General features: G+C 50.8%; 2 protein-coding genes across 3 annotated transcripts; one reads left to right on the forward strand and one right to left on the reverse strand.

Moving 5' to 3' along the window:
- Nucleotides 1–861: 861 nt before the first annotated feature.
- MARVELD3 (MARVEL domain containing 3) lies at nucleotides 862–3,591 on the reverse strand. The gene is made up of 2 exons (XM_083514059.1): nucleotides 3,321–3,591; nucleotides 862–2,110 (listed from the first exon to the last, which is right to left on the reverse strand). Exons 1-2 carry the CDS (start codon nucleotides 3,544–3,546, stop codon nucleotides 1,497–1,499), a joined length of 840 nt encoding a protein of 279 aa, XP_083370185.1. The 5' UTR covers nucleotides 3,547–3,591; the 3' UTR covers nucleotides 862–1,496.
- A 1,297-nt stretch (nucleotides 3,592–4,888) lies between these two features.
- Nucleotides 4,889–21,961, forward strand: TAT (tyrosine aminotransferase). Of its 2 annotated transcripts, none has more exons than XM_083514058.1 (12): nucleotides 4,889–5,123; nucleotides 15,972–16,211; nucleotides 16,306–16,410; nucleotides 16,507–16,574; nucleotides 17,068–17,226; nucleotides 17,627–17,765; nucleotides 17,923–17,975; nucleotides 18,243–18,395; nucleotides 18,928–19,056; nucleotides 20,128–20,211; nucleotides 20,312–20,410; nucleotides 21,321–21,961. In XM_083514058.1, exons 1-12 carry the CDS (start codon nucleotides 4,904–4,906, stop codon nucleotides 21,462–21,464), a joined length of 1,593 nt encoding a protein of 530 aa, XP_083370184.1. In that variant the 5' UTR covers nucleotides 4,889–4,903; the 3' UTR covers nucleotides 21,465–21,961. The 2 variants fall into 2 exon arrangements, with proteins under 2 accessions (XP_083370184.1, XP_083370183.1); XM_083514057.1 differs by lacking the exon at nucleotides 4,889–5,123 and adding an exon at nucleotides 14,015–14,173.
- Nucleotides 21,962–22,004: the final 43 nt, after the last annotated feature.

Consider the following 22,004-nt stretch of genomic DNA (forward strand, 5'->3'; position numbering starts at 1 on the left):
AATAACTTAACTATGTTGTGCTTTTGTTAACACAGGCTGGTACCTAAACCCCAGTCTAACTTGAGGTGTTGCACATTGAGTATAGGATACCTCTATGCCTGCAGGAGGCAGGGTACAAATATGATGAATAACACAATCCCTACAATAATTGTGCTTTCTAGCCCTTAAAGTAGGCATAGCAGAGGGTGGCAGTCCTACTGGGTTGGATGTTGCTCAAAAAAATGTCACATTAAAGCAATGGCCTTCCAGATGTTGCTGTACTAGAATCATCATCCTTGACCATTTGCCATGTTGCCTGGGGCTGATGGGCGAACTACATTTGGTGGGCCCCTGTTTCCCAGCTCTTCCTTCAAAGGGTTCTCAAATCTTGCCTTCTGTTCTGAGGGGTGGGCGTGGGATTAAGCTACAGAAAACGTTTTATTGGACAAATGTTTTTGGATATGCAAAATTGTCCTTTGGGGACCACAGTAACTGCCAGGCTTTGGGAGACAGCCTTCTGTAAGCTGTTGAGAGAATGTTGGTGAAATGTGCCAAAAAAGCTCTAGAGTTTCAAGGAAGAGAGTGCTAAATGCTCAGTTAAATAGGACCTCAGGGAATGTAGGTGTTCCAAGGTGTTGCAGTTCTTCTGTGTGTATTGCTGGAAATGCAGTTAAATGCACCCCTTGGAAGTGAGCTGGCTTTTGCTTGGAGAATGAGTTCCCTCTTCCGCCTCATCACTGCACATCACTGTCAGGTGTTTTTTTGTGTGTGTGAGAGGGGTGGGGGGAGGAGATACTTCTCTACATTGAGGCAGTAAAATGCAGCAAACCCAAAGCAAGGAAGTCCAAGATCTCTAGTGTCTTTTGACATACACATTTAAAGTGAATTACCAAGGTAGTGATTTTATTGTTGTACAAAAGTACTATATTCTATAATGAAAACAATTTGAAACAAGACTGCACAGAACATCTAGTAGAAGCATTTGCCTTCAAGGCAAATGTGTAACTTCCTCATCAAGGAAGCAGCTCAATGAGGTGAATGGAAGAAGGAATGAAAAACGTTTTCTCTGGCATTGTAAGAAGGGGTGGGTGGAAAAAGACACAGATTTGCTTTCTATAAGAGGACTGGGTTTTTTTCTGGGGGTACCAACAAGATGGCACTTTGCCCCAAGGCATATATTGAAAGTCTCTGGTCAACGGTCTCTAAAGGCATGATCTGAAAGGAAAAAGGAATGCAGAGGGAAGAAAGCAAGTGCTGGTTGGTGATGGGACCAAGTTGGTCTTCTTGCCATTACAGGTGATGTTCTATATTAAGGGAGTAGTCTTGCTAGACTTTGCATCGGTATGTGTGATGGGAAAGAAAGAGGAGCTAGGAGAATGTTTACAAAACTGTGAAGGTAGGGTTTAGACAGAAAGTGATCACTGTCACCACTGTACATGGTTCAAAGGCACTGCTTAGCTTGGCTTAATATGCTGCTCCATCCTGCTCTCCCTTCAACTCAGGCAGCAGAGGCCAAGCTAGGGCTCATAGCTGTGTGATGATGGTTTTGCTTGGAGGGTCCGGACAATCTTGAAGCCACGGACAGCCAACACAACGGCAACAGCGAAGGCCACAATGGCTGCCCCAGCAAAGAAGCCCACAGCGATCTCTGCTCCATGCAAACTGCAGCCAAAGCCCCTGTAGCCTTTGCTCTGGTAGAGGTTCTCTCGCTCTTTGCACAGAGAGGAGGCATAGATCTCGTGAAGGTGATGGTAGTAGAAGTACAAAGCTGGCACAAGACCAATTGCAATGGCCACATCCAGAATGGCCTCCGCTATCAGCCAGGCTGGGCAATGCCAGGGCACTCGGAAGAGACTAGCCACAATCTGGAAGCAGGCAAAGGCCATCAGCGCCCCTCCAACTGCCATGGCCACCTGGGCCGGTGGCACCTTGAGTTGGTGGAACTGGGCATCCAACTGCTGTGCCTTCTCCCCATCAGCTCCACTGAGGCCACTGTAGGCCCCGCCGTATTGGTAGTAGTAAATGCTCCCCATACTGAAAAGACCAGTGTAGCCACCTGTCGAATTGTAGGAGACTGAGCTGCAGATGACAATCAGCATGCAGAGGAGGAGCTGGAGCTGTTGGCAGCAGGCTAAGAAGAAGCAAGGACAGAGGGGTGCTATTAGTGCCATTTCTCTAGTGCTGTGGGGCCCTCAGCCTGTGTGGAACATGGAGAAACGGGGAAGGCACTTGGCTCCTCCAGGTCCACTCATAGAGGTCAGCTTTGTGGGTAGATTGGATCCCAAATTTTACTGGGGTTAAGGGAGCATATCTGAGCAGGCAGCGACTATCCTTCCTTCCCTGTTTCTACCAGGGCACCTTCTGCCCCAACACCACATTGAAAGACTTTTCATACCTGAGGTTAGTGACCTCAGAGCTCCCCTCATGTTTCACCCTTAGTTTTAGGCCAGGGATAGGGAACCCCAGGCATCAAATATGGTTTCCTGGGTTCCTCTACATGCCTTTTGGGACTTCCCCAGGCCATACCCCATGCAAGCCTCACCTCACGCCCCTGCAATGTTTTACCTGCTGCAAGAATGCCCCCTTGAATTCTGATAATTTATCTTGCTCCCCTGGTGGAGGCACAGGGAGAGAGGGATGTATGAATAAATTAACATTTGTTGCCCCAGCCACACTGGCCATCTGGCCCCTGTAAAGTTGACTAGAATGGAATATGGCCCTTGGGCTGAAAAAGTTTATTCACCCGTTTTAGGCTGGGAGGAAACTGGGGTGACCTGGCAGCCTCGTGGGTGCCACCCCACTCCCTGGAGGGAGCTTGTGCTGACCACAGAGGCCTGAGGCTTGTGAAAGAGCAAAGTGGTTCAGTCCAGGTAGGGAAAGGCCATAGGCTTATTCAGGACGTGAGTGGGCAGCAGCGCAAGCCCACTGGAGTGGGCCCTGCCAGACAAGACGGGAGGGGGGGACTTGCCCATCTGCCTTGACGGCTGAGCAGCACTCACTGCCCCCCTTGCCATCAAGCTGTGGGGCCACAGGCCTGCCCCTCGCGACTATTGGGCAGCCTGCGAAGAGGGGGGTGGCAGCGTCTGGCTGGCAAGAACCCCGTCCCCGCGAGGCAAGCAACAGCCCTTTTGCCCGTCCCATCAGGGAAGCTGCCAGTGGCCTCGCCCACACCGAGCTCACCAGCAGCGGGGGGAGGAGGAGGAGCTACAAACGCAACCCACCCCCATCGCAGCCCGGGCTCCTCATCCCACGAGGGAAGGGGGCGTGTCGTCGACATCGTACCACCCTGACCCACCCCATCGCGGGCCAGTAGGGACATCTAACCCGGCCCGGGCCCTCACCTCTGGCCGTGCACAGGGCGCGACATAGCGGTTTGTCCAGAAGGCCGCCTCCGCCTCGGGCCTCGGCAGGGGCGTCCAAAGAGGCCAGTGTGGTGCCTCGGGAAGGAGGGGGGCGGTGCTGGTGCTGCTGCCGCCACGGCCACGGCTGCTCTCCTACCGCCACCACCGCTGGCTGGTCGTGACGCCAGTCCCGCGGCTTCCCGGGTGTCCTCCCGGCGTCCGCCATGGCTCGTAGCCTGGTGGCGCGCAGGGAGGTCTGGGTGGGGCGTCCCAGGTGAGCGCGGCGGCGCCACCTCCTGGGCGGAGATTGGCCGGGGTTGGTGTAGGTGGGAGGCAGGTGTCCATCTCGCCTAGGAGCCGCCGCCCGACAGAGGGGGCTCGTCGCTGCCGGCGCTTGCCGAGGGGCGCTTCTCCAGCAGCCGTCGAGGAAGTCAGGGCGGGTCTGGAAAGGCCCAAGGCAGTCCCTGGACAAACCGCTATTGCTGCCCGTCCAGGCCCGATGTTCGGTGGTCCTGGTGGCCGCTGGCCTTCCTGGTCACACCACAAGATGGCTTTTTTTTTGATGGAGCGGGAAAAGATGTCCAAGGGCGCCTGGGCTTCTCCGCCATAGGTGCGCCCCTCCCTCTCCCGCCCCACTCGGCTGCTCGCCCATTGCCTCACTAAGCAGCAGTCTCTTGGCATTCTTGGCCATACCTGACTCTGGTAACAATCCAGAATTAGAGGGAAAGGAGAGAACTGGAGATCCTTCTCAGCACCCTGATGATGGCACTGCCCTTTGCAGCCTTGGATGGTCTCCCTCACTGGCTTTGTGTTGATTCTGAGCATCAGGGGGTGCAGAAATGGACCCGGTGCAGCCCTTCCTCATTCTTGTGGGACTGCACAGAAACCACAGGACAGGAAGGAATAGAACCACTGCCACTCAGTGCTTGTCCATCCATGGCTCACCCTCAGCACGCCTAGTTGAGCAGGACTAGAGAAAGAGCCTATGCCCATGGGAAGGGCATGGCTGCTGCCGGCTAAAGTAGAGGCTAGATGATCCTCTGTTCTTACAGTATTCATTCACCTGTTCAGCTAAAAGCAGGAGGCAGGGATGAGGAACCTACAGCCCACCACAAAATCCCTGTCATCATCAGCCATGCTGGCCAGAGGAGAGTGATAGGAGTTGGAGTCCATCTTGACACCAGAGAAGCCCAGCAGATGGATCAGGCCAAGGTGAGCCCCTCTAGCCCAGCATCCTGTTTCCAACAATGACCAGTCAGACACCACTGAGAGTCGCACAAGCAGGATCAGGATGTTGCCCATCTACAGCAGCTTAGATTTGGCCTCTGGACATGGAGGTTTAATTCAGTGCTCATGGGTAGTTGCAGTTGCTAGACTTCTTCTCCCTCATGACTTCATTTATGACCCTGTTTAATCTGTCTGTCTGCAAAAAATGCAATTACTTTTGGTACCTTCATTATTTTGAGCATGGAACAATTGCTCATTTGCTCTACCCACAAGTAACAAGGGGAAGGGATTTACTTTCTCTCTGTCTTCTCTTACACAAACATAACTTGCTAATCTGGGCAATATAACTGTGTCCCATGATTTCAGAAGCTGGTTTTAGAAAAAAATTAGTCTTTGTATCCCAGGGGTTCTCACCAAATGCAGCTGGGCCAAACTCTAGAAAGCAACTGAAGCTCATCCAAGGAGGAGACCTTTTCTGCGTTCTCTCCTCCACCTGGCTGCCACCTTCACCACCTTCCTCCTCTGCTTTCCAGCCGGAATTTCAACAAGTCTCTCCTGAGAGATTCTCAGCCGCAGGTACCACTATCTTGGCTGAAGGCACCTTGTTTCTCAAAGGTAGGCATGAGCAGAGAGCATTGTGCCACTATGGCTTGATGGGAAGAATCTTTCACTTACTGTCTTCTTTATATTTCAAGTGGTTGCCATGCCAAAGGCCTGCCTCCTCTCCATGGCCTGAAGTTCCATGATGCCTTCATGGTGAGGGTGAGGCAAGCATGGGCTCAGGGGTGTGTGAGTTGGCCATTGGTATCTGGGTTCTGAGGGCTTTGGGGAAATGCTAACCTAGTGGCCAGCCAGTGCTTCTGCCTCCCCCCCCCCCCAATTGCATTTTTCTAGCCAGATGGTGTCACTTCAGGTGAAGCTGGCAAGGTTTGGCTCTGATACACTTCTCCCTTAGCTCTGAATCCTTCATTGAATTATTTTGCTGAGGGAGGAAGAGGGGTTCTTTTGCATTTGGGTACTAGATTTTGGGTACTGGCATTTTATGGAGGCCTCTTCCATAGCAATTTGTGGTCACTGATTCAGCATTTTAAGAAATGCTCTTTGTATTTCTGCTCAGGGGCATTTTGTCCATCTAGGTATCTCTTGGAGACTTGTGGGCCCAAAGTACTTTAAGCAACATTTCTAGAGGCAGAACTTTTGCTTTGCACAATGAGAACGTCCAAGTGGAATGGTGGAGGCTGCTCCATTAGGGTGAATGGAGTTCAACCCTACCAACCTCACTCTGCCCTCAGCCAGCCCCACCTGGACTTGTGGGTGGGTGGGGAGTATGGGGCTTTAGCCATTTTGTCCCCTGTATAGACTTGATTAAGATGGTGTATTTGCATACACACATGCTCAAGCCAGCAGTCTGCATGCCTGTGTTTGGGTAGGGGAACTTCCAAGGCCCGAATCCAAATTGGAACCATAGCAGGGAGCTGATAGATAAAGCTGCTCTACCGTGACACCATGGTCATGTTTTGGATTGGGGGCCCCAGCCTGGCAACGTGTAGAAAAAAAAAAACCTCCTTCATTTAAGAGCACAGATTCTGTGATAAAATAATTACTGGTATCCTGTTGGAACACCATCACTGCTAGCTGGCAGGGGTGTACTGATTACCATCTAGGTTGCAAAATGTACTCTGACTGCTAGAAAATTAAGAGCCAGAAAAAAGGAGGGGGCTGTGTGTGAATAGGATGTGCTTTTGCTCTATTATGTTTGTAGTGTATAGGCACAAGTTTATATGGAGGGTCCATGTCCCCTTTGTTTCTGAGAGAAGTTGTACTTAAATTAAGCATGAGGGGTTTTTTAATGCAATACTGTATGTCAAGAAACCTGCGTTTTCATATGTATTCTATATCACCATTTTTGTATTGAATTGTGGTGGCCTATGGCTTTGAACAAGAAAGAGATACTTTAGTTGGACCCTCAGGGCAGCCTGGAGCCAAAGTTATGAATCACGTTCTCTGGACAAACAAAGCTGTGTTGTCCCTCCCTCTGGGCCTTGATAGGGATTGCTGCTGGGATTTTCCATGAAACTATAAGAGGGAAGGTGGAAACCGGTATAACCAAAGCACAGGGTATTTTGCAGTTATCTGGATCTGAAAACACAAAGCCAGAAGGAACTTGTGTGCCGCATAGATGGCATCCTTGCACCTGATTTTAGGAAGTGGGAGGAGACTGGGCAGCAGTGCCACGTGGCAAGGATGTCAGGACATATTTGTAGCAATGTCATTGTGGGAAGCTCCCTGCAAGATTTGCTGTTCCAAACTTGAATGATACTGAAGCATAAAACAAACATGATTTGTGCAACTCCTGCTCAGATTGTACTCTCTGGGAAGCGTTGGCTGCCCTTGGTTTCCATTCTCAGATGGTGCCCCCCCCCCACTCATTCCTCCAGGCTGCCACTTAACAAACACATTCCCATTTCCTGTCATTACATTTTCCATAACTCTTTATGAAATAAAATATTCTCTTGCATTCAAATAAGCCCCTTCCCAGCTCTGTCAAGATTGTCAAAAAATGTTGTGAGTGCATTGTGCACGGGGATGGGGGCTGTCTAGTATTGACTTCTGTGTTCGATTATACAACCTCTGGAAATACTTTTGTTCATTCTGTGGGTTCTTAAGATACATTAGTTCTCGTTTGCTGTAACAAGCAGCATTTTCAGCCCCGTGAATGGGATATTTCACTTTAACATTACTTCCTATAGGCTGAGCAAAATCATTAAAACATCCGCAAACTTGTTTATAGATGAATGCTCTCCTAATTAGTCATGGTTCCTTTCACTTTAGTGTCCTTTCATTTGAAGTTGGCTGACTCTTTCAGTAGCAAGCAGGTGAAGGGAGGGCAGCAGTCAGCCTGTTTAAAGGGCATCTTCTTAGATTTCCATGACCTGCCCTAGTGTGAGGTGGGGTCAGTAAGGTGCATGTTCATGAAAGGGGCAGTAAGTCTGCCAATCTTGCCATGGAACTGGGGTGGAGAGAGAGAGACTTAATTTATCTCTACAGACACTATAAACCTAATGGGGGAACAAGAGCTGTTGGGAGTGTTTATGCTTAGAGTCCTTCTGCCTTATGCTCTGCCTGCACATACATACAAATAAATTGTGTATCCCAAAGACACCACAAGCCTTCACACAGCAGCCTTCATTCCAAAGAAACCAAACCCATGGTATGTGTTGGGACCACTGAAACTTTACCGCTTGGAGATTGGGTTACACATAACAACACTTCCTAGAATCTGCAGAACTTTCTGAAATTCCACAAGTTTTGATTTTGAGATAGGCAATTGGCACAATGTTATTGTAACAACATCAGCTTCCTTTGAGTCCATCAGCTTCTATCATATTTTTCCATCTTTTTAATGTATTTATTTATTGGTATTGGTATTATACTTACAGGGCAAGTAAGGCACAAAAATAATGGCTGGTATTTTATGCTAGTTCCACTCTGAGCAGACCCACTGAAGCTAATGGTCATAACTAACTTAAATTCATTCAAGGTGATGAAAGGTCATGTGAGGAAGACCTGCTTAGTAGTGGCTATCAAGTTCAGGAACACACTTCCTGGGAACTCAGCTACCACCAACATCACCCCAACTTCTTTCATCTGCTTTGCATGTAGAATGTCCCAGGTTCAATCCCTCACAGCAGGCTTCCTCAACCTTGGCCCTCCAGATGTTTTGAGAATATAATTCCCATCATCTCTGACCACTGGTCCTGCTAGCTAGGGATCATGGGAGCTGTAAGCCAAAAACATCTGGAGGGCCAAGTTTGAGGAAGCCTGCCTTACAGCATCGACTCAGGAACATTCTACCATATGTGGTGGATATGTAGGAAAATACAGGTATTCTGGCAGAGTATACATGCAGAACTGCAAAAAATGCTAAAGATCTCTTTCAATAAAAAACCAGAGGCCTACCTCCTGGGAATAACAGATTTGGATATTCCACTAAAGAGGAAGGGTATATTTTTATATGTGACGATGGCAGCAAGAGTTTTGATTGCAGCAAAATGGAAGAGTAATGAAAACCCCTCTATACAAGATTGGATCCAAAAGCTGACAGAATATGCCGAATTAGATGGTTTATCAGAAAAAATAAAGAATAAATCAAAACAGGAATTTGTTTCAAAATGGGAGGTTTTCAAAGAATATCTGAAAAATAAATATAGTAGTTTAAATTCTGTTGCAGCATTTGAGGAACTTCAGTAATAGTTGCAAGGTAGATATAAGAAATTAGATTTATTGAGAATAAGTTTAATTATGATAAAAGTGTGTATTGGCAATAAGTAATATGAATTTGAAATATGGAATAGACGGGAGGTTGGGTCTTTAGTGTTAAGACCAATAGATGTTTTATTGTTTGCTAAGAAAATTATGTGTCTATGGTTATTTTTGTAATTTGTGTGTAATTTGGTATTTGTGTTTTTTTTTATTTTTTCTTGTTGTATAAATAAAAAACTTTATTAAAAAAAAGGAAGCCTGCCTCACAGCATCACCAGGCAGGGGTAGGAGAGAACCTCCCTTCCTGAAACTTGGTGAGCCATTGCTGCCAGTAGCTGCAGGCAATATTGAGCTAGATAGACCAATGGTCTGACTCTCAGGCAGCTTCCCATGTTCCAATGACGAGTGAAAATATTGCTCTTTCATTGGGTACTTGCTTAGAACACCTGTTTCGTTTTGTTCTCCTTGCTGTGATTTTTGCTGGTGTTTATACTGCTCTAGCATTAGGTATTCCTTTTTTTTGTATTTGTTTGCTCCCCCAGACTTACCATTTTTGGTGATGAAATAGCAGCGGATGCTTCTTCTAATACCCAAATGTTTGACTGCAGTCCTGTAAGGTGGTTGCTGGTGCTTGGGAAGGGGAGCAGGTACAAAAGACAAGGCTTTCAGCTGCAGCAACACAGAAGGATCCCTGTTGCTGGTTCTTTCAAATCATAGCACTTTGCTTTTTCTAGCAGCCCCTTGAACTGCCTGAATGTTCCTTTGTTGTTTGGCATCCAGTGAAATGCAGTGTCATGAGCCAATAACTCTTTCTGTGCTGTTGTGATTGCTGTTGTCATGTCTGGAATAAACTTTGCTAGATCCTGGCCATTCCTAGAAATCTTTGTACATCAACCTTATTCTTTGGACCAGGCATTCCAATGCTGGCTTTGATTTTAGTTGCATCAGGTATTAGGCCATCTTTGGTTAACCTATGTCCTCAGGATTTAATTTCTGACATGGCAAATCTGCACTTTTCATTCTGTTTCAGGTTCCTCTCCCAATACCTGTCTGGAATTGGCTTCAGGCATTCTTGCTGATGTTTACCTACTATGATGTTGTCAGTTCAACATATGATGCCGTCATACAGGGGGCCTCTTCAGTCATTACCATTAAGTGGCTCTTGAAAACATTTCTTGTTTTGTTTGGCCTTTTATTGACTTTCTATGTGAGTTAGTAATGTAGTTGCTGCTGCTTTACTGTATTTAGTGGTGACTGGTTTAAACTAAATGCTCCTTTAAAAATATTTTATTGTTTGCTAGCTTTTGTAAAGTTAATGTGTAAATGTATTAAAATAAATAAAATGGCAACTGGATCAGCCTTTGGTACCTATATGGAGCTGAAGCGATACCAAATGGTAATTAAGAGAAAATTAATCACTAATGATCCAAATGTCCTAAATGGGAAGCATAAGAGGCAGATCCTGCAAGAAGGAAGTTTCTGATTAGTAGCCTTGAAGAGCTGCAATGACACTTGGCTGTTCTTCAATCAACAGCATGAGCCAGTGTGGTGTAGTGGTTAAGAGCGGTGGACTCGTAATCTGGTGAACTGGGTTTGCATCTCCGCTCCTCCACATGCAGCTGCTGGGTGATCTTGGGCCAGTCACACTTCTTTGAAGTCTCTCAGCCCCACTCACCTCACAGAGTGTTTGTTGTGGGGGAGGAAGGGAAAGGAGATTGTGAGCCGTTTTGAGACTCCTTCAGGTAGTGATAAAGTGGGATATCAAATCCAAACTCTTCTTCCTGCAATTGCATACTGTGAGAGGAAATTTCCACCAACTAGCCATTCCTAAACTTGAAAAAAGAAGAAAGGAAATATGGACAATCTAATATGAGGGTGGTCCATTCTGACAGAGGATCTGTTTTCCAGTTTCGGGGGTGGGGGTGGTTCTCTGCCTTCAAAGTTTTGGGAGATGGGTCAGTCAAGGAATTGATGGGCAAAACTTTCAGAAGCGGTCCTTTAACCATGATAATGACACCCAGTAGTTGTCCTGGTTTTTGCATAAAGTTCTTAGGGAAATATTTTGGCTATGTGGGGAACAAGCCTCTGAAATGCAGATGGTTTTAATGAGGATCCAGATACACCATCCACATTAGAAACAATTTCAAGCCACTGGAAACTCACTATGGACTGTTATATGGAGCAGAGCAGAGTTGCAGTTATGTAAACTGGGGAGAAGGAATCCAAGCAAGAGTCACAGGGACCACAGTAGAAAGAAGAGTCCAGAACGAAGTTCAGTGGAGCACCGTCCTCCCCGCTCTCTGCCAACAGCCTGTGAGTTTCTGAGGAAAGTACACATCCCTCAGTCTGACGTCTCTGCTGCGACATGGGAAATTTGTGTTTTCAAAATTATACACACAGTGTGCCTAATTCAAGGAATGTGTTTAGCTGCACCCAAGCAACCGGCTGTGTGGTTTTATCCCTGACTATGTGGAATACAATTGTTTTTGCTGTGCTGTGTGGAGCCGGAGGAGTGGCTGGGAACCTGAGGTGGTTGGTGCCTGCCCTGTTCCTGGCAATTGCGTAAGAATGACACCTGAAAAAGTGGGTGACATATGTGAAAAGACGCCCCTTGAAGTCATCCGAGAGCCTTCCTGTTGTTTGCTTGGCACCTGGCTGCTCCAAGGCCATGGAGGTGAAGAGGGCAGAGGCCGCTACACAACAGGCCATGCAAGAGGATGAGAATGTGAAGTCACTAACCAAACATTGGTGATGAAATTAGCCAATATTGACTTGGCTTCAAAGGAGGGGGGGCGGGAGGGGGGGTGAAAGCTCTCCACAAATGGGAGAAAGTGGTTCCTGCTGCCTTCCTTTCCCCTCCCTTCCCATTGCACAACGGCTTGCTGCAGAGAGTCTCATAACACAAGTCATGGTAACCTTCCCCACCCATCAAGGCACGGAGTTCATTGTCCTCCATGGGGGGCCCTGTGCAGATCTTTGGTGCTGGATAGAAATAAGGTCTCTTACTGGTGCAGGTTGACGGCAGATAGAGGAGGGAGTTAAATCCAGCTAAAAGAGAGTGAAACCCAAGCACTGCAAAGGGGAGAGAGGAGGAATGGGGGACCCCCCCACCCCCCCACCCTAGTCTATGAAGTGGCATCTCTTGATAAACAAAAGGCTGGAGATGCTGCTGTTGGGTCTGCAAGCAGGAACCTCCCTAGAGCTAGTCCTCATGTTTGGGGAGGAAGGAGGCGATGGAGGCAAACCCCCAGAAAGTGAACGAAACAGTCACGAGGAGGCTGTGGTGACTGAAAGCCTGATGGGGAGGGGGGAATTCCACAAGGTAGACCTTGCAAAGAGCCCATTTGCCCCTTCAAGAGCAGAGAGGCAGCACGGGCCACACCCACTCGCCCAACTTCTGCTTCCTGCAGCAGCATCACCAGGGCCCCTGCCAAGCTGTAGGTGCCTTCCTGGTAGGCAGAAGGGGAAGGGGAGAGTTTGTGGATGCTGCCGGCTGTGCTGTGCGCAAAAAAAACTCCGAGGATGGAGGAGACTGGATGGAGGATGGAGCCTGGGTAGGAAGGTGCCAGAGAGTCTGCTGCTGGCTTTGCACTTCTGGGGCCGAAGGAAAGGAGAGCATCTGGGATGGGTTACTGGAAGAGCTGCTGATGCATTCTGTGTGCATTGCGGGGAATCTTTCTCCCACTGTGCTAAATAGACCCCTCACCATTCTCTGTGCTCTGTCCAGGGATTCCGCCCCACAAAAGAGGTTTCAGGTGGTGTTACCCCCATAGCATGCCTGCCGCCCAGCCTTTCTGAGGGGAGCACTTTGTGGAGGCTTCTTGGGCAGCACTTGTTAGATCCCAAATGTTTAGCAGCCCTCCCTCGTGCCTGCAGACTGCCAGCCTTACGTAACTCAGGCTATCAGTTGATGCAAAGTTGAACCAAAGGGCTCCTGTCGACCGAACCTTGCAAGGTGACAGGCAGAGTCATTGCTTGCATCAACTGGGAGGGAGGGAGGGAGGGAGGGAGACAGGGTGCCTTGCCAGGCACATTATGGTGGGGGAGAAATGTCTCAAGGCCAGCCTCGCTCTGCTGCAGCTACAGCCTGCAGAACTGGGCAGATCATCTTGGCACCAGCGACACTTCAGGGCGGGCAAGGGGGAAAGGGCTCACGGAGCCTGACGCTTGAGGGTGAGCCTGATGGGGCCCTAGAATTGGCCTTGAGGGACAGGTGTTGACCTGGCACTGCCAGTCATCCTGTTCTCTGCCCTCAGTGTTGTTCTGGCTGTGGAAGAGACCTTGTGCCACTTGCAAAGCTGGGAGGGGGGCTCCTTGGCACAGAAACACTATTGGTGCCAGCCAGAGAAGGCAAAGCATTGACCAGCTATACTGACTGGTGGGCATTGTTTGCTCATGGGTGCTTTCTGAGCCAGGCTGTTCAGAAGCTACCAATTTCTTTCTCTCCCTCTAGGCCCAAGGTAGATACACATCCATTAGCTGCTTAGGCTAGTTCTCCACCCCCCCTCCAGAAATGAGATCTGCCTCTTTGCTGGAGATTAATGGGGTCCCTGTCAGGCAGGTACCCTTTGATCTTCAGCTGCTGGGGGTGTGGTGGGGCTGGCTGCCTGTGGTTGGAGGAGGGCGGTAGGACTGTTGTTGCTATCGGGACACCTCCTCTTCGCTTGCTTGCGTGCGTGGATGTGGGTGGGGGGGAACATTTGGGACTCATTAGTGCTTTGCAACGTGGAGCTGGAGATGATGGGATGAATGCAGCTGATTGCATCAGGCCAAGACTGCCAGGCTAAGCCTTGGACCACTGAGGCACTGAGGAAATTAACACACCCCTCTCCACTGTGGGCACCCAGCCTCTGCAGGCCCAATATCCTCCAGCAATGAGGGTTGCAATCTGGCTGCCCCTGGTACTGGAGGGGTGGCATACTCACCTGACCTGCCAAGGCCAGACTGGGAGGGGCCCTACCCCAATTTTGTGCTCGCACTTCACAAACGGGATCGGGGAGTTGTGGGGGGTGTAGATGGCAGTCGAAGGGTTAACATTCAGGCAGTGTTTGCTCCAGATGTTTGGAGCTAGACTATTACTGAGCTGGTGTGTCTGTGTGTCCTGATTGGGGGGGGGGGAGTGCAGCCCTCCCTATCAGCCAATCATTAAAGGTCTCCAAGCTGACACCCAGTTCTTGGCTGGGAATCTGCAGTGGGGCCCTGTTGTGCTCCTGCCCGCCTATCCCACATAAAAGGGCCCAGGGAAGGCTCTGATCTCCCCATTCAGCAGCTCCAGAGCAGGCAGAGCGGCCTGCCAGGTTCATCAGAGGTGCCTCGTTCGCCCACCTTTGCCACCACACAAAGCTGCAGCTGCTGCCACATAGGTAAGAGGCTCCTTGAGGTGCCACCTGTAAGCCTGACGGGGTCTGAGCTGGTGTCCACGGTCCCTGGGATGGAGTCCTCTGCGGGGAACAAGCACCGCATGAAGGGCTGCAACAAAGTGGCGGAGGCAGAACTCAGGTGCTTTTCCTGGGACACCCCTGTCCCAGCATGTACACCCTCCGGAGACCAGGAATGACCTGAGCAGACACAACAGAGAACCTGGAGGTGGACAATTGCAAAGGGACTGGCCTGGCCTCTTGGGCCAGCGGAGGCTCTGGAACAAGGAACCGAGGAATTCTGGCATCTGTGGAGAGTGGTTTTGACGTCTGTGTAGCTTGTTCCAAGAGGAGCCAGGACTTGAGGTGGCTCGGGGTGGAGGGTGCAGGCTGGCTTTATCTTGGGAGGCAGGTGGCACCACACCTGCAAACACATTTACTGCCATATTATGATTATTGTTTTATTCTGGGAGTACAGAGAGGAAATGACTTTTCAGCCAATGTGAAGAGGTTCCTTGGCCTTTTGCAGCTGGCACTGGAGACTTCTTAGTTGTGCCCCTGGCTCTCATGTGCCCTTCTTGCCCAGGGAGCCACCAGCTGCCTCTCACTCACCTTGCTGCTTCCTTTGCCACATCCCACCAGCTTTGCCTTCTCAGCTCTCTCCAGCTGTGCCAGATTCTTTGGAGCGAGACGGGGGGGGGGACAGAGGGAGGGAAGGGGGCAATGCAAGTCATATTTCTCCCAAGGCAGGTGCAGGGCTCCTTCCCTTCTTTCTCTCCTGGTCCAATGTTTGCTGGGTTTTCCCTCAGTGTTTTACAAGGACAGTGGCTGACTCAGCCCTTGGATCTTGCCCATAAGATCCCTTGGTGGTGATTCTCAGGTTCCGACGACACTGTTTGGGCTTTTCAAATGGCATTTGAAATCCCTGACAAATTACTCCCTTTTGTTCTTAAATCTGTTTCTATAATTAATCAATTTGACTTTTTAAAAAATCATGGCTTAAAGACAAACAGCCTAAAACACTTTACAAGATTTTTCATAGTAGACCAAAATTCATTTACACACCCCTTTTTGAGTTCTAACAGTGCTTCAACAATACTCTCTCACTTATCCTAACAGCAACCCTGAAAGGTAGGTCAGGAGAGAATGGCTTCCCTGAGGTCACCCAGTGAATTTATACTGGAGATGAACTCCAAAGTGAAGAATGGGGGTGTCCTCCTACCCCCAGCACTTAGACACAACTAGACAAATATATTTTGAAAGAGAACTTGGTCAAAGCCTGCCCAACACACACACACGCAGTGGTGTCTTGTCATTCACATGCCAAGTACATGCTGTCCCTACCTCTGTGGGAAGGAGGGCATAGAGGGAAAACACATTTCCCTCATCCAAGTTGGCCTCCAGCCCAACTGCAGTTCTTGCCCCACTCCCCACACATCTCTACCCCCTTTTACCAGCTTCCCTGCTGTGAGGCTTGATCAGGGTCCTGCTAGGGGGATGTGGCAGCTGACTTGGCTCCTCCTGCACTAAGAGCTGCCTGCTCAGGACTGGCGCTTCCACCCATGGACGTAGCTTGGATTTTTGTTGGGGAGGGGCAGAATCAACATGATTGGTCAGTTAAGTATTTCTATTGTTTTACTTTATCTGGGGGGGGGCAGCTCCCCCCCCCACTGCTGCCCCTTGGCTGTGCCCATGTCTCCACCCAATTCTGCCATGGCAGTGGCCTTGAACAGACAGCAGCCTTGAAGAGAGGATTGTGTAATCATGGATGTTGGCCCACCTGCTCTTTGCACTTCCTTTCCAGCGATGGAATCCTACCTGATCCACGTGAATGGCAAGACGTCCCCGCCCTCCATCCTCGATGTCCATGTCAGCCTCAATGGTGGGAAGGGTCCTTCTCTGGGCAAGGGGAAAAACCGCAAGGCCCACTGGGCCGTCAGGGCTTCTGAAATGTCCAAGAGGACCTTCAACCCCATCCGAGCCATTGTGGACAGCATGAAGGTGGAGCCCAACCACCAGAAGCCCCTGATCTCTCTGTCCATAGGTAAGCAGGTGGGCTATGGAGGGACCACAAGGTGGGGGCTCCTGCCAATGCCCCACCCTCAAGTGACATGGATTCCCCTCATGTTTCCCCACAGGGGACCCAACTGTGTTTGGGAACCTCCCAGTAGATGATGAGGTCATCCAAGCGATGAAGGAGGCCCTGGATTCTGGGCAGTATAATGGCTATGCCCCCTCAGTAGGTAAGTCCTGGGAGATGCTTTCAATGTATGCAGCCCCTATTTTGCTTTTGCTACAAAAGTCTAACATGCCAACTCTTCTGGGAATCCTCTACACAGGGTACTTGTCTTGCCGGGAGGTGGTCGCAGGCTACTACACCTGCCCAGAAGCCCCCTTGGAAGCCCAGGTAACTGACCCTGACTGCTGCATGCATTGCCATCTGACCTTGATGCTGAGAAAATTAGCTTTTGCAAACCCTGGCCAGCACCTCCACAACTCACTGTACTGGAACTGGAGCTTGCCCAGATAGGATCCTGGGCCTGGAATCTTTATTAGGAACCCAGGAAGCTGCTTTATACTGAGTCAGACAACTGGTCCACCTAGCTTGGTATTGTTCACATTGACAGGCAACATTGAACATTGTCTCTCCAGGGTTTCAGGCAGGGAGTCTCTCCCAGCCAAGTTGATGCCATTGGGGATTTAACCTGGGACCTTCTGTATGCTAGCAGGGACCCCCCCTTCATTCCAGGCTCCTGGCCAGGAATTTCCAGAAAGAGCCAGTGAAGAAACCTTTCCCTCCCACCTCCCTCCCCTCCTGTGCTTCTTCTGGGCTAGTCTTTCCTGGTGGTTGCTACCCGCCAGGCTCACGGCTGCCTACTCTGCTCCCTCTTCCTTTGCAGGACGTGATCCTGACAAGCGGCTGCAGTCAGGCCATTGAGCTGGCCCTGGCTGTGTTGGCCAACCCCGGGCAGAACATCCTGGTGCCACGGCCTGGTTTCTCCCTCTACAAAACCCTGGCTCAGTCCCTGGGCATCGAGGTCAAATTCTACAACCTCTTGGTAAGCTGGGGCAGGAGGTGGCGCAGCAGAGAGGCATGGCACCAGCAGGAAGACAAGCAGGAGCTCCCTTGCAGGGCTCTGCCTGCCTCTCCACAGAGCTCAGCTATAAAGAAGGGCTGCCTGTTGATGCGGGTTCAAGGCCTGGGGACCTGTTCTCCATCTCCCCTTCTTTAGACTGGGCCCAAACCCAGGCTGGGAGGTGTTGCAGGGCTCTTGGAAGAGAAAAGGGGGGGTCAGTATCCTGACCAGTCGACAGTTGCTCCAACCGCCATCCCTTTTCACCTGCCCAGGACCTCCGGCCCACCCTGACCCTGGCAGGAAGCCTGGTTCATGGGTACCAGGCTGAGGTCCTGAAGTGGGGGCATTCCTCACCTCTTCCTCCCTTTTCTTCTCCCTGCAGCCAGAGAAATCATGGGAAATTGACCTGAAGCAAATGGAGTCGCTGGTGGATGACAAGACAGCTTGCTTGATTGTGAACAACCCATCTAACCCCTGTGGCTCCGTTTTCAGCAAAAGCCACCTCCAGAAGATCCTGGCAGGTGAGGATCCCCCACCGTGTGTGTGTGTGTGTGTGTCTGTGTGTGTCTGTGTGTCTGTGTGTGTCTGTGTGTGTTTATCCCAGGCCTTGCTCTGGGGAAGAAAGAAGGAAACAGAGTCAGGGGGCTGACTAGATTTCTTTCTGTCTGTCTCTCTTAGTTGCCTCCAGGCAGTGTGTCCCCATCTTGGCCGATGAGATCTACGCTGACATGGTGAGTGAGGCAGAAGCACCCCTGGCCCCTCGGAAGGCCAAGCACAGCAGCTGGAACCCTTCTTCCCGGGAGAAGCTCCCTCCCATGTTCTGACACATGGCTGGGAAAGCAGGGAGTGGGGTGGGTCTGCCTGAGGTGGCTTGGTCTTCTCCGCAATCACAGCCAGCTGCACTAGCATCCCCCTTACCTGCTTCACACGCCCATTAGGTGTTTCTATCACTACTTACTCTGGTATTCCTCCTTCTGCACTCCTCCCCCCCCCACTAGGTGTTTGAAGACTGCAAATACGAGTCCCTAGCAAAGCTCAGCACCAACGTGCCTATCCTCTCATGTGGAGGCCTCGCCAAGCGGTGGCTGGTGCCTGGCTGGAGAATGGGCTGGATTCTCATACATGATCGCAGGGAGATCTTTGGGAAGGAGGTAAGTTGGCAGAACTCTGTGCTGCCCTGACTTTCTGCACCCGATCCAGGAGCTGGTGTGATGGAGGAAAAGAGTTCATGCCCCCCACCGCTTCACAGCCACCCTCTGAGCCTGATTCATGTAGCCTTTGTGCCCCAATGCCCACTGTCTGTGCTAGGATGTCAAGGAGGCAGTGTTCCCTGCCTCCTGGGTCTGGTCAGTGAAAGGCTGCCCGATGCCCCCTACTCCAAATGGGCTCTGAACAGGAACAAGTTGGTTTGAGTAGCAGCTGCTTCTTGAGAGGGCGAGGAGATCCCTCCCCCACTTCCTGTGCCCTCTACACTGGTGGGAGTTCTGCACGGGTTCCCTCCATAGCACCCATGGTAGGATGCAGACTCTCTTTCCCACCTTCCCAGCTCTGCCTTTGGTTTGGGGGCACCCTGAGCCACAAGAGGGCTCTTGCTGTGACTGCGGAATTTCACTCTCTTAGATCAGCTTGGGGATCAGGTCGTGCCCCTCCCTACTGAGCTCTCTCTCCCTGTGCATCTTTCAGATCAGAGACGGCCTCCTGAGGCTGAGCCAGAGGATCCTGGGGCCCTGCACAGTTGTCCAGGGAGCTCTCAGCCGCATCCTTCGCCAGACGTCCCCGGAATTCTACCACAACACCCTCAGCTTTCTCAAGGTACATCCCTTCTCTTTGAAAGGGAAGGGAGAAAAGAAATAGGAACAACAAACATATAAGTAAAAGCAGGACTAGACCAAAAGAGCTATTAAAAACAGAGTGGGTGGGGAGCACCAGGGAGTGCTCCTGTCTCTCAAAGCCCCTCTTGCTTATCTCTCCCAACTCCTTGGAGGGCAACAGGGATGCTCCCCAGCCCATAAACACCGCTTGGGTGGTGGGAGTGGACAATGTGACTCCTCTCACCCTGGGGAGCTGCACTGGCCTGGAGGGGGCAAGGAGGTGCTCAGCACAGCCCCCACAGCCCCTCCCTGTTGGAACTGATTGGTTCATTTAATAATCCAGCTTGGCATGAATTGGTCAGTGAAACTGTTACAGTTAAAGGAATGTGCGTATTAATGAAATCTCTGCATAGATTCCTTTTTGAGATTCCATTGATATGCTAGTTCGGAAGGCTGGACCTCAGCTCAATGGTAGAGCAATCTGCTTTGCACACAGAAAGTCTGAGGTTCTACATCTCCAGGCAGAGCTTGGTGAGACTCTCTATCTAAAACCCTGTAGGGCTGCTGCCTGTCCGTGCAGGCAATACTGAGCTGGATGGGCCAATGGTATAAGGCAGTTTCCTATGCCCTTGTGAATGTTAAGCGTCCCTATTTTATATTCATCCAATGTAGTAATATATACTCTCAACTATTCCCCACCACATAGCACATCAGAGCCAAACACTGTGTCAAAAGCTTTGCTCTTTTCAGCACTGGGAAGACCCAATATTCATGGCAGTGAGCATGGAAATAAATGACAGCTGCGGGATGGGGGGGGCACTCAGTGGAATGCACACACCTGGAGCACTGGGAAAATAACACAGTGCAAGTGTGGACAGGGCTGGCAAGCAGGTCACTTTTTTGTGGTCCCATCAGTTCCCAGGGTGGGCAGGTTTTAATTCATCAACAATGTACCCTTTTAAGCCTTTATCCATGGTGAACACCATAGTGTTGGGTGGTCCCAGCGGGGACCCTGGGATGCTTGTGCCTGCTATCTGACCTGACTCCTCCTCCTTCCTCCTTCCCTTTGCAGTCCAATGCTGACCTCTGCTATGATTCCCTTTCCACTGTCTGTGGCTTGCAGCCTGTCCGGCCGTCGGGGGCCATGTACCTCATGGTGAGTGGTTTCCTGTCACTTGCAGAGCTTTGCCCCTGAGATGGGCAAATGCCAGGCAGATCATCCCTAACTCTGTGTTTCCTCCTCTTCCTTGCTGCAGGTGGGCATTCAGATGGAACACTTTCCAGAGTTTGAGAATGATGTGGAGTTCACAGAGAGGCTCATTGCTGAGCAGTCCGTCTTCTGTCTGCCGGCCACGGTGAGCATCTTTATTTGCAAGAGAGTTATGGGAGGCCCTGGGAGTTACTGGAGCCCCGGGAGCTGTACTTGGCAGAGAAGAGGTACTCGGCTCGGCTCCACTTTCCCTGGGCCTCTGCTGCTCAGCTGGCCCCCACCTGCCTTTCCTCTCCTTTAGCTGGTCTTTCTTCTAGATGCTTGTGATTGGCAAGGCACTCCCACCATGCATGGCATGAGGGGACATTGCTTGCATTTCACAATCTCAGTGCCAGCTGGCTCAGCGCCCACACCCCTGGCTGCTGAACAATGGCACCTTGTGAGGTGCCGCGAGGCTCCTTTCCCCAGATCCCCAGCCGCTTGCTCCCTCCTGCTACGTGGGCCTTGGAGAATGGCCATTGCACTTGCCGGCAGCACCATTCCTTGAGACAAGCCTGCTGGATCAGGCCAATAGCCCATCTGGTCCTGCATCCTGTTCTCACAGTGGCTGATCAGACGTCTGTGAGAAACTGACAAGCTGGTTTCTCAGCACTCCTTGTGTGGAACAACAAGCAAGACAGGTGCTGTCACCACATTGCTTGCCCTTGGTCGACTCTACACCGACTAGCAGCAGCTCTCCCAAATCTCGCTTGGAGAGAGTGTCCCCTTGCCCAGACTCTTCCATTGGGAAAGGCAGGGAGATCAGCCAGGAATATTCTGCATGCAAAGCAGGAGGTGTTGACCCTCCCCTTAACATGCCCACCCCAAACTCCTTCACATTTATCCTACCCGGTCTTGGTGTCAGAGTCTGGTGTGTGCAGGATTTCCAAGGCACCAGAGATGGTCCTTCGAGGCTCTCTCGCCACTCCTTAGGGAGTCAGCCTTGTAAAGGATCCACATGGTGGCCCCTGGCCCCTGATGCCATCTCAATGGTCCTCTTCTGCTTCTTCTGACAGTGCTTTGAGTACCCCAACTTCTTCCGTGTGGTGATCACAGTGCCCGAGGAGATGATGGTGGAGGCCTGTCGGCGCATTCAGCAATTCTGCGAGAGGCACTACGAAGGCGGCGAAGGATCCCAGGACCTGGAATGTGACAAGTAGCTGAGGGTCCCTGCCTGCCCGTCTTCCCTCCTGCCTGCCTGCCTCCACTCCTGCTGCAGGGAGTTGGGCTCACAGGGCCTGTGCCTTGCCAGCCCCTGTCCACTGGCTCAACACCACTTCTGTGTGCCACAGCCTCTGAAGCCCCCGCACAACCATGACACTTGCCTGGAAGTAGATCCCCACAGAGACACTCCTCCTCTGCAGGCCCCCTCCTGCCTGTGCCCAGGGCAGCCAAAGAACTCCAGCAGGCGCTGCTGGCGCTGGGTGCTCCTGGCAGCCTCTGCAGTGGTGTGGTGTTGCTGGAGCCTCCCAGATGCCCTTCAGAAAGACCTGCCAGCCCTCCCAACCTGTCCTTCTGCAGAGACCGTTCTGAGTCCTGGGCTGGGACAGGCCACCGTGGGCACCCGTCTCCCCCTTTCCCCCACCCATGTCCTCCTGTGCCTGTTTGACATTCATAAGTTATTATACCTTTTGTATGAATAAATGCATGAAAAATACCTGGCCTTGTGACAAGATCTGGCTTTCTTTCCTCTGTGTGTC

The sequence above is a fragment of the Podarcis liolepis genome (genome assembly GCF_965112155.1).
Source record: "Podarcis liolepis genome assembly, chromosome: 7".
Taxonomy (NCBI): domain Eukaryota; kingdom Metazoa; phylum Chordata; class Lepidosauria; order Squamata; family Lacertidae; genus Podarcis; species Podarcis liolepis.

Coding starts and splice junctions, on each gene's coding strand:
- MARVELD3 (XM_083514059.1), bottom strand. CDS start 3,546: ATGGCGGACGCCGGGAGGACACCCGGGAAGCCGCGGGACTGGCGTCAC. Junction 2,111..3,320: donor CGCCCTGTGCACGGCCAGAG/GTGAGGGCCCGG, acceptor GCTTCTTCTTAG/CCTGCTGCCAACAGCTCCAG.
- TAT (XM_083514058.1), top strand. CDS start 4,904: ATGATTTCAGAAGCTGGTTTTAGAAAAAAATTAGTCTTTGTATCCCAG. Junction 17,227..17,626: donor TCAAATTCTACAACCTCTTG/GTAAGCTGGGGC, acceptor TTCTCCCTGCAG/CCAGAGAAATCATGGGAAAT. Junction 20,212..20,311: donor CGGGGGCCATGTACCTCATG/GTGAGTGGTTTC, acceptor TCCTTGCTGCAG/GTGGGCATTCAGATGGAACA.